The following is a 12032-nucleotide window of genomic DNA, read 5'->3' as shown; positions in this document are numbered from 1 at the left end:
ACTATCAAAATATGTAACATAATCGGCTGCATCTTTTGACCGAATTGCCTCAGAAGCTTAAAATTTTTAAACTGCCACGGGACCACAGACCTCAATATGCGACATAAATCTGCAACCAGTCATCCGATCTACAAACAAATCTCCGACCACTGTGCCGCATTCTACGCGGGCACGACAGCCGACGAACGGCCGCAGACAGACTGTGGCCGACAACCGGCTAGAGCACCGTGTCGCCGAGCACACCGCCCGACACGGCGTTCACTCCGGCGCCTGCCGGACCCTTTCCACGAGCTCCAACTTTTCTGCGCTGCACAGTCGGGAACACACACTGCAGTAAGTCCTACGTTCCCGTAACCCTCCCGGCCTCAACTTTCGTCAGTCACTGTCCTTATCCATCTAGCCCTTTCCCCTCTTCCCATTCCACCACTACACAGCCCTATATTTTTTTACTTCTCTCCTACTCCACTACCCCCCTCTCCCCCGCCACCTGTCTAACCTCCCGGCTACATACAGCTGCCCCCGCCCCCTCCTCCCCCACAAGCAGCACTTTGCTGCCCCCCCCCCCATCCTCCGCCCCCACCCCTACTACCCTGCTGTTGTTCCTCCTCCCCAGTCCAGCCTCCTCCTCACCTCCACCCAGTTGCCTCTCCCATAATGTGCTGCTGCTCAAAGTCTAGCTCCAGGTGTGTGTGTGTGTGTGTGTGTGTGTGTGTGTGTGTGTGTTTTCAACAAAGGCCTAGTTGGCCAAAGCCTAACTTCCGACAGTCTTTCTGTTCAGTCTTTCTGTCAGTATCTCTGCTGTATGGTGAGTAGCAACTATCCTTTTCATAATATTGTAACATAAATTTGAACTCGATAATTACTCGTTCCTGAAAAAAAAAAAGGGTTCCCAACAGACAGACAACAAAGCAATCATACGAGGGCTCTATTTTTACAGAATCCTAACGAATTACACTTCACGGAGAAGAAATAACGTCTTCGCAGTCTGTCAACGACGTCGCAGTTTCGTCACGTACAGCTATCGACTTTCAAGAGCAGTAGAGGGGGAACGGATAGTGTCTCAAAAGGAAATTATGACAAACACTGAAAGTAAAATGAGTGTAATGAAATGCAGTCGAATTAAATTGGGCACTGCCGAGGGAATTATAGTACAAACTGTGACAGTTAACCTGTGAGATAAAGTAATAAGGAGGTTTTTCTGAAGGTATTTGTCCAAACTGTAGCCTCGTACTGAAGTGGAACGGCGACAGTAAATAATACAGACAGAGAGAATATAAGCTTACGAAAGACGGTGCCACAGAAGAATGTTGCAGATCAGACGGTTGAGTCGAATAACAAAAGGGCGGAACCACGGTCTCTCACACGGGACAGGCTAGTGACCTCCAGACCGAAGACAATAACAGCACACCGTAAGAAATAAATGTATTCCAGTTTCTGGAGTAAGATACTGGGTAAGTAACATTAAACTCAAAACTGAGGAACTCTGAGCATTCGACACCCGACAGAGACGACTACTGAAGTTACAGACAGGTCGCAAAAGAGAGACGTCTACGGTAACCGGGTCGTACCCGCACCGCTGCGGACAGACGCGCGCCACTACTCGAGGCCGATCTCCTCCTCTTCGGCGGGCAGCGTCGCCGTGGCGGCCTCCTCCAGCGGCTTCTGCAGGACGCACCGCAGCCCGCGGAGGTGCCGCGTGTACTTGGCGATCGCCACGCGCGGCGCGCGGAACTTGGAGACGCGCAGCAGCTTGAGCACGCGGAGCTGCCGCAGGTCCCTGAAGCTCTCCGGCGGCAGCCACGTGGCGTCCGTGACCGTCAGCTCCTCCAGAGTGTCGCGGCAGTGTCGCAGGAAGAAGAGCCCGCGCAGGCAGGCCGACTCGACGCGCAGCACGCGCAGCTGCGCCACCACGCACAGCAGACGCAGCTCGGTGGGCGCCAGCCCGATTCCCGATACCGTCACCTCCTCCAGCGCCGGGCAGCGCACCGTCAGCGGGCGGCGCAGCGCGTCCTCCAGCTCCGCCTCCAGCGACGTGACGCCGCGCGACGCGCCCTCCGCCGCGCGCCCCCGCCGCCCGCCGCCGCCGGCGGTGGGGCGCCCCGGCCCCGGGTGGCACCACAGTTCGACGCCGTCCGCCACCTCGACCGGGCCGCCGAGCGGGCACGCCCTGCCGGCGCAGTTGTAGTGGTGGCTGTAGGCGCAGAGCGCGCAGAACAGGGGCTCCGGCCCCCGGAAGCTGCAGATGGGGCCGTAGCAGTGCCTGCCGGCGCTGAAGTCGCGGTAGTAGTAGAACGGGCTGGCCGGGTGCGTGCCCGCGCCCTCGCACTGGTCGGCCACGCGCAGCGCCTCCAGCGTCTCGCCCCGCACCCACCTGCGGGATTACGGACGTGTCTCGACTTTAGTCGTAACGCCGCACGGGACTCTAATATCCCGTCAGAGCCACTGACGCACCTGGCGAAATTGCTACTTATCAGTTACTCGAGTTCCGAAGTTCCCGAAGGGTCCGTCACGGAACCACTCGACACGTGCTTAGATTTTCACAAAGTATACGAGCACACTAAATGACTTACAATAATGATAATTTTAATACTCCGTCGGATTTCTGACAGGATCACAGGCATAATAAATAGTACACAATAATTAATACTGCAATTCGTGTTATTAATAATATCGTTCTCATAATATGTCACTAATATAATGCTTATTGTTTCACAGTCATTCAAAAAGATAAAATTGATAAAACAGATGCTTCCCTAAAATGAGATGTTAATTGTGTGTATCTCCTCAGATGAAATGTCACTCATATCGATAAGGATTCCGTGTCCCAGTATGTGGATTTTTGTACACTGCGTGTTACTGCAGAACAGGTCGGAAGTCGGTGCGAGCTGTCGAATTTTTGATTCGTGTTTTTGTCCGGAACGAGCCCGGTAAATGTTTCTTTCGCAACAGAAGTTTAATTTACGATACAAAGAGAATTAAATGGCCGACAGAGAAGCAGATGTGAGTGATGACCAAATTATTTTGTCAACCCTAATTTAATTACAGTGAGCCACGACATTCTACGGGTGAGAGCTTCGTGGTACTGACTAGTTATCCTCATCTAATAATTAACTGCAAACTTAGGATAAAAGCTAAATAAGTGTAAGTGTTCGAAATACCATTTTTATCCGTCATTTATTTAGTTACGGCAAGGTCAGTGTCTGGAGTTGCATTTTTGAAATTCGTGTCTGTTGACGGTGCTCGAAATATCTGCAGGGGAAAATGAGATGCGTGTACGTCTGGTTGTTTACTGCTGGATGCAGTGTTTGCGGCCACTGTGAGGAAGTAATCACAGAATTTGGAGGACAACGATTTCCCAGTACCGTTACTACCACAGCTATTTTATGGGGGTTAGTTTCTTTTGGTCTGGAAGTTTTGTTCATTGTTTGTTTAATAACATCGCAAATAGTTTTTGTCCTAGTGTTCAGGTTGTTTCTTCTTTTTCTTTTTTGAGCATACTACTTTAGTTTTGCTTTTTTAGTGACAATAAGTGCAAAGCAAGTACTCTGGAATGGCTAGAGGACAAATGAAAGGCAGTAGAAGGAGACAAGAAGAGACCACCCACAGGAAAATTCGACAGGGTTTTTGACGAACGAGAAGCGGCAGTACGGTTACCGAGAGCTCAGATGGCGAGCCACTACCGAGCAAAGAATACAAACCTGAAACGTGCCACGAACACACACAGTGTCTTTATACGGGAAGGGAAGTTTAGGGACATACTACAGGTAGAGAAGATGAAGCGGGCAGGGATGAGGCGGGCTACTATACTGCAAGAAGGGTTCGACAGAGCACTGAAGGGCTCAAGTGGGTAAAATGTCCTCGGAATAGGGCACATTCCCTTTGAATTACTGACGTCTGTCAGTGCGTACGGCAGTCGTCGAGTGTCGAGGGCACCGTACGTAAGCTGCAGTCGAAAAGGGAGTGAGACAGGGTCGTAGGCTGTTGCCGACGTTATCGAACAGTTCACTGGTCAGGAAGAATTTGCATAGGGAATTAAAGTTCGGGAAGAAGAAATAAAGGTTTTGAGGTTTTACCGGTGACATTGCAATACTGATGGAACAAAGGGCTCAGAAGAACAGCCGAACAGAGTTTCAAAAAGAGGTTATAAAGCAAATATTGACAAAAGGGGAATGGGGATAACAGAATGTAGTCGAATTAAACAAAGTGATGCCAAGGGAGTTAGATTAGGAAACCAGACACCTAAGGTATGAGACGAGTTCTGCTATTTGCACAACAAAATAACTGACAATGGCTAAAGTAGAGATGATGTGAAATGGAGACTGGCAATGACAAGAAAAGTGTTTCTAAATAAGTGAAATTCATTAATACTTAACTGTCTTAACTGAAAATGTCTGCTCGTGTCTGTATGGATGTGTGTGTGTGCGCGAGTGTATACCTGTCCTTTTTTCCCCATAAGGTAAGTCTTTCCGCTCCCGGGATTGGAATGACTCCTTACCCTCTCCCTTAAAACCCACATCCTTTCGTCTTTCCCTCTCCTTCCCTCTTTCCGGACGAGGCAACCGTTGGTTGCGAAAGCTCGAATTTTGTGTGTCTGTCGACCTGCCGGCACTTTCATTTGGTAAGTCACATCATCTTTGTTTTTAGATATATTTTTCCTACGTGGAATGTTTCCCTCTATTATAATTGTATCATTAATACTTAACATAGATTTAAGTGTTGGGAAGTCTTTTCTGAAGGTATTGCGTTGTAGCAGTGTAAAGAACAAAGAGTCTTGCACACAGCAGAGTAGTGCGGAGAGCTGCAACAGATCTGGTGATAAAAGAGTTTCAGACCTTCACTACTGCTCATTGTCTGAATTACGTACAGATCGCTCTTCCTAACACAGGATATTTCAGTCCCAGTAGTCAACCACCCCCTCACCCTCGCTCCTCTTCAATTTTGCCTGTATTTGTTTTAGGGGAAAACAAGACTCAAATTTTTAAAAGAATGAGTTTATGAAAGAGTTAAATTTTCCAACATAGGGTGTTTTATACATTTCTCCGTTATTTTTCCCACAATTTCTCTCCCGACTCTGCTATCGAGTCACCATTTACGATTTTGCGATACGGTACTTTTCTTTCGTAATCTGACCTAGCCTGCCAGTAAATTTTATTGTTAACATTTGACCACCGTCAGATAAACCGCGGCTATCGGTTTTACGTATAACGGACTCCAGGTTGTTCGGTCTACAAACAAATTGTCACCAGCTGTCGCACTACGTCTTCCGACCCTCGTCCGTAATTTTACTGCGAAAAATAATCCGAAGCTGGACTCGAATAACTCCACACGGAGTCCATCTGTACTAACTGACGGATGACGACTTTCCAGTTAAACCGGCACGACCTTACTGGAGTCGTTTCCAGCTGCCCTCCAGTGCCGAAGACACTCCCTGCCAGTGGTGTGCACACTGTCAGTACCACGAGGCCGCGCATCCTCCGACCGGGTCCCGTGACGCGGCACTCGGTACGTCGTCCGACACGACATTTGACGACCCGAAGGGCCCGGCACTAAATTACGCTTTTCGTGTACGTAGCTAATCCCATTTCTTTTTACGGGTTCTACAGTAGTTTGATATTATCTCGTACCTGTCGAGATAAATCTGTTCAGTTGCAGTGATTTCGATGTGATGTTCAGGTGTGCATAACTTGCCTGCCGAAATTCCATCCACCATTTAATTTCTCGTACGGGCACGCGAAGTTAATTCTTTTTACTACCGAAGTTTCCGGCGTACGACAACAGACACATTTTCTTCAATACTGAGAGGTTTGTCCAAACTGTAGCATTTAGTTTACTGACAGTTGTCGCCATATTTATTTTGGTGCCGCGCCTTTCGGATCGGTTCACTCCGAGAAAAGGGCCGAGGAAGACACTGGAAATCACTGGGACAGGCCGGATACGGCTCAGGACCGAGGGAGGCGTGGCGTGTCGCCACAACCGTGCGAGAATGTCGAACCCCCCCCCCCCCCAGTCTGTGCATTAAAGTGGCCCACAGAGTACTCCACCTGGGGCTTACCTCTCAGAGAGTGCCACGCCCTTTATACTGGTGCTCCAAAAATTCTCAGCAGTGTGGCTCGAATTGTCTTCAATTCTGTGTCTGAGGCAACGGTCCAAACAGTTTGTTACCTGCAGCTCCCGTAGCGACAGAATTTACTTTTCCGAGATCCTTCCCCCAAGAGACTTATCTGCAGTCGGCACCGAAGTACACCGTATAATTTCTGCGAGAATAAATGAAGCCCGTATTTAAATTACCGGCAACAAGCTACCGTGTAATGTAATGGAATAAACAAATGTTCCGGAATGTCCGAGTGCTTTTGCCCCGTTTCCCGAGCAGTAAAGCGACTGGAAACAGCTGGGCAGCAGCTAACAGACTCACAACGTCTCTCGGATTGTTCACCGATTTGGAAGGCTTCGCCGCGGCCCACTCTGCCGGTCGAGGCTCAGTGGCACTACTGCAGACGCTTCCCGCTCCAGCGCCGAGTCGACTCCAGAGTTTTGAGATACTCTGCTCTTCCTCCAGTACCGCGCAGCGAGAGTGACGACCTCTGCGTGTCCGGAAGTGGGCGACACCGGTTAATACGGGTCGTATTGCGACACCTCGCGTGAAAATAATGCCGACATTCCTAACCCCGATTGCCATTTCTCAGGATTCTGCAGCGGTCGCATATTTGTCTATTACGGCAGTCGAGTAATTCGGTAAAAAAAAAAAAACTTGTACAAGAAGTTTCTAGACGATTTCTCAGTTTGATTTTTTTTTTTTAAATTGTTTCGTAACGAGAATTATTTAGAAATTACTCTGTTCTGTAACTTGACGGCTCAGGAAATCCCACCTATTTCTTGGGGACACAGGAGAACCGTTAACACGGTCGTCGACCACACTGACACGAGCGGCGCCGCCTCCGGTCCCGAATACGCGCGCACGTCCGTCCTCGACTCGGGCGCTGTGTCTCTGCCCGGCACGCATTCGAAATGGAGCTCCCGCCGAATGTTGCTGCCGAGTGCAAAGTTCCTGCAGTTATTTGATTTTCAAATGCAAAAAGCTTTAAACTCGTCGAGATTTGTGAAAAATTGACGAAAGTGTACAGACAGTCTCTACTCTGGAAACCACCGTACAGTGTACGGTGCACGGTGCGGGACTCGGGTACCTCGTGCCACTTCCTCGAAAATAGAGCGAGGGAAAAACAGCCTCCCGTAAGCCTCCGTATCGGCCCTAACTTCCCGCGTGTCGTCTCCGTGGTCCTCGAACGGAGGAATCGTTCTGCGGTCGACCTCGAAACCACTCTTCCGAATTTGTGCAGTAGTGCCTCGCGGAAAGAGCGCCGTCTTCCCTCCGGAGATTCCCGTTCGAGTTCACGGAGTGGCTCTGCGACGCTCGAACTTGCCGGACACAAATCCGGCAGTCCACCTCCGAACTGCTCCTACGTCTTCCTCGATCCGACCCGGTGCGGATCCCAGACACCCGAACGACGAGGAGGAGATCAGTGTTCGACGTCTCGTCGGGGACCGAACGCGAGCTCGGACCGGGCGAGGGCAGCGGACGAGGAAATCCGCGTCGCCTTCTCACGGGAACCGTACCCGCTTTTACTTAAAGTGATTCTGGAAAATCGTGGGAAACCTAATATCGGACGGCCGGATACAGGTTCGAACAGTCGGCTCCCCGAATGCGAGTCCCGCGCGCTACCTCGGTCGGTCGGTTTTTTTTTGTTTGCGACACGGAGGGGGCACCACTGGCCGACTCTCTGCCTGCTGGGACAACAATGAACACCGACTGCTGCTGAGGAGACTCAGAACGAGACAAGTGGAATGGCAAAGGAAAGTGCAAGTGTTCTCCACGAGTCGCCCACCGAACTGTCGGTCTCCGCCGAGTCTTCGGTCAGAATGTCGTACAGTCCAGACTCGGCACACGGTGACTACCTCCTGTTCCCCGAGTTGAAAGAATATCTGTCCGAATGGAGGCTCTGGTGTGATGACGAGGTGGAAGGTAAGGATCGCCCTTCCAGGTTTTGACCCTTTCGTGGTTGCCGGGACACGTATGTCCCACTAATTTTGGGCCTTATTTAAAACACTGGGAAGCGAGTTGCACATTTCTGCTCAGTCCTGCCATCTGTTCGCAGCTCTTCTGAACTCTGAAAGAAAAATCGCGGCACTGAAATTCTCAGTCTGTGGAAGGCTGTGACTGTCGCAGTGCGTTGTCGCGCGAGTTTCCGCACCAAAACTTCAATTTCTTCTGTCTCGAGACAGTTTTCGGCGTATTCTGACTACTAAAAATGTCCAAAGTAAGTATTTTTTCTATTTTCAATTTCTTAGATATTTACAAATGACAACTACTCTTTCTAAAACATATTTTACTTCTAAAATATTTTTTTAGCTCAGTTACAATTAGTGGCACACACGTGTGTCCCAGTAACCATCGTGTGACCCTACAGTTCCTTTATGTTAGGATGTTGTAGGACTTATATTTAAGAGAAACAGCTTTTTTCTGTAACATTTTGTGCTAGTAAAAGTACGGTATGTGGTTTAGAACTAAGACACGTTACTGTTACTTTATTCAGAAGCTGCGAGACAGCGAGATCCTGGATTTTTTATTTTCACTGCCAGATAATCCAGAAGAAACGGACATCGAAGCTGGTGATGATGACGATCTAGAGGAGGGTTTTTCATCTCGCGATCATTTGTCTACTCCAAGCACACCGTTAGAAACACGGACACACAATTATACGGAACAGATTGTCGACAACGACGTGCAACTAGATTTGTCGATAGATGAAAACACCAGTGTTGCGAGTGAAAGTGGAGTGAATTTTGAGCGAGACGACGAAACTGGTGAATTTACAGATTCTCACTGGGACGGTGATGTAACTCACTTTGAAGAACTAAATCTACCCTCAGTGTTCGACCCAAAACCGACAGTAAACTTTGCTTTGGCAGACAACGAACTTGCGTATTTTGAAAAATTATTCGACGATTCGATGATGCAACGGATCTGCTTTCAAACAAATTTGTATGCCAAACAGAAGAATAGCGCACAGTGGTGGGAACTCACAGTTCAGGAACTAAAAGCTTTTCTAGGTAGGATCACAGTAATGGGTATTCATCAATTAGCTGAAGCAGCAGCCAGTTACTGGAGCTCAGACCCACATCTAAATGTAAATGCAGCATCGAATGTTATGACACTTGCTCGTAAGAAAATAATAGAGAACCTTCACTGCAATGATAATTTGTTTCAGCCAGCAACAAATGATCCCGGTTATGACAAGTTGTACAAAATGAGACCACTTATCGCAGCCCCCCCCCCCCCCCCGCCCCCCAAAAAAAAAAAAAAAAAAAAAAAAAAAAGTCTGAAAGTATATCACTCTTCTACTTCACTTGCAGTTGATGAGTCAATGGTTACATTCAAAGGAAGAACAAGCCTGAAACAGTACATGCCCATGAAACCTGTAAAAAGAGGTTACAAAATTTGGTGCCTTGCTGATGCAAACACAGGTTTTATTTCAAATTTTGGTGTCTACACAGGTAAATCTGCTGCCAGTAGAGGGGAATTCAAAGATTGCCAAATGTGTGGAAGAGTAGTGTGGAACTCTGTAAACCATTTTTTAATTTAAATAGAACTGTGGTTTTTGATAATTTCTTATCAACATTTAGACTAATGAAGGAACTGAGAAAACAGGGGCTTTATAGCTGTGGTACCGTCAGAGTAAACAGAAAATGCCTACCTCCATTTTTGGCGAGTAAGTTACCGAGTCTAAACCGCGGAGAGTTTACATTTGCTGTCAAATTTGGTGTTGCTGCTGCTGAGTGGGGAGATAGCAAAGCAGTCTGTCTCCTTTCAACTGCACATAATCCTAAAGATGTTGTATTCATCAAAAGAAAATTGAAAGACGGATCCACAATCAGCATTTCATGTCCTGAAGTAGTACACGTTTATAACAGCACTACGGGTGGAGTAGATCGTTTTGACCAGCTACGAGAAAGGTGTACGGTCGGCAGGCGATCAGTAAAACGGCGGCACCGTCTATTTTATTTTTTTGTTCACTTAGCCACCGTCAACTCTCGTGTACTATTTCGACTGTCGAGACAAAACGCAAACCGGCTGTCATTTCGAATGAGACGAGCGAGGCAGTTGATAAACGGATTTTAATCGAGAATGAAGAAGGGCCCGTCACCTGTTTTCTGTTTTAGCAAAAGAGGTGTCACTGCAGTGCCACAGGAAGTAAGGCTTACGAATGTCGGGTCTCGTATTCCTGAGGAGCAGAAGACCGGGACGCGGTGTAGGTTTTGCAGCACAAAAGACACTGAAAAACGAAGAAAATATGTTTGTTCACCCTGTAATGTGCCACTTTGTATTTTACCTTGCTTTCCAAAATTTCACGCAATTTAAGTAATATTCACTAAGTAGCAAAATGTATGTTTTGTTGGAAATAATAAAGTATACCACATGTTTGCATATTGGCAAAAATGAGTTACATTTAATTTCCAAGGAAATGGAAATGTCGTGTGGCTAGGGCCTCCCATTGGGTATACCGTTTCCAATACATTTATGTTAAATTCTGGTGCAAATAAGCATTGTTCATAAATTTTACACTAATTTGTAGTAACTACTTCATTGTGAGGAAAATCGGTTCCAGAAATGAATGATCAGTGGGACGTATGCATACCAATTTTTTTTTTTTTTTTTTTTTACAAAATGGTCTAAGTTAAAAATTATTAGAAGGCATATTTGTAATTCTGGCCGAAATAAGACACTGTAACAGCCGAGGTACCTTAATAAATTCTAAAAAATGAGTAAAAACCATGAAACGGTTAAGCTTAAATACTTTGATAATGAGAGAAGATAAAAATTAGTCACGAAAGATTATATGTTTAAGGAAGACCATTGACACAATTTGAAACGGCAATTTCTTTCATCCCAAATCTCAATTAGTGAAGATTTTGATAGATGCAAAGTGTCACTACTACATGAATGGAAGTCAAATTGGTCCACAGCCATTACACAACTGAGACAAATCAAAATAGCTCATCAACTAATTGTTTTCCGAATACTAAAGTCGTACAAAACTAGCAACTGCAAAAATTCAATGGCAGTAGCCCCATGTGTGAGAGTTTTGCATGTATAAATGTGTGTGTGTGTGTGTGTGTGTGTGTGTGTGTGTGTGAGAGAGAGAGAGAGAGAGAGAGAGAGAGAGAGAGAGAGATGTGGCTACCTGCTGCTCAATGGCTCTGCTATGTTGTGGATGGCAATCTATCTTATTTCACTGTTGTTAAAATCTAGCTTTGTTGCACAATGATGTTTAGCTGTAATTTTTTTTTTTCCCCACAGTAACGTCTATTATCTCCTAGGTAGACATACGGTAATAGTTACTACAGCAGTAAACGGACTAAAATTAAACTTCTGTAACTACAAAATTGTAAACAGCAGTGTGTAAACTATTAACTTAACCGATACGAGCAGAAAGTTCGATAACGAAACGTCAGTTAAGGACGACAGTCACCAGTGCCGGGGCTGCTCAAGGGGAGGGAGCCGACACCGGCCCTGTCGCCCCGCCGGGTGTACCCGCTCACATTACAGTGGCGGAGTCTGCGCCACCGCGTCATCGTAAGCTGCACCCCGCCGTCTTCTCCGTTCTGTGACACGTCGGGTAAGTCACGCGAGGCGGCTCGGAGGATGCTTTCTGTACTAATGTCGTTCCACGAGAGAGACCGAGTGTACAGAAGTGGGAAATAATTAGGTTTCACAATGGCCGGACAAAGGGAAAGTAGACTCGTATCGTAAATAGGAACATAAATAGACGCAACAGTTTTCATTTAAAACCTCTTCTTAACAGTGAAAAACTCACACTACTTTAGGAGAAAAAATACAGTTCCGTAACATTATTTCATACTTAGAAAGAAAAGAAAACAAAGGATAAGGTGAAAAGGTGCTATGCAATCTCTTCTGAGCACTGTTTGACACATTTGTGTGTGTGTGTGTGTGTGTGTGTGTGTGTGTGTGTGTGTGT

At 47.0% G+C, this 12032-nt stretch overlaps 1 protein-coding gene across 1 annotated transcript in view; it reads right to left on the bottom strand.

Annotated features, from left to right (window-relative positions):
• Nucleotides 1–1596: 1596 nt before the first annotated feature.
• The window catches only part of LOC126212797 (uncharacterized), a 67838-nt gene continuing 57402 nt past the window's right edge, over nt 1597–12032 (bottom strand). The window contains exon 6 of the mRNA XM_049940198.1: nt 1597–2371. Coding sequence (XP_049796155.1) covers nt 1597–2371 — 775 coding nt within the window. The remainder of the gene's footprint in view (nt 2372–12032) is intronic.

This window comes from Schistocerca nitens, chromosome 11 (genome assembly GCF_023898315.1).
Source record: "Schistocerca nitens isolate TAMUIC-IGC-003100 chromosome 11, iqSchNite1.1, whole genome shotgun sequence".
NCBI classification, from domain to species: Eukaryota; Metazoa; Arthropoda; class Insecta; order Orthoptera; family Acrididae; genus Schistocerca; species Schistocerca nitens.
Note: the sequence above shows the minus strand (reverse complement) of the source record. Positions and strands in the feature narration are given on the sequence as shown.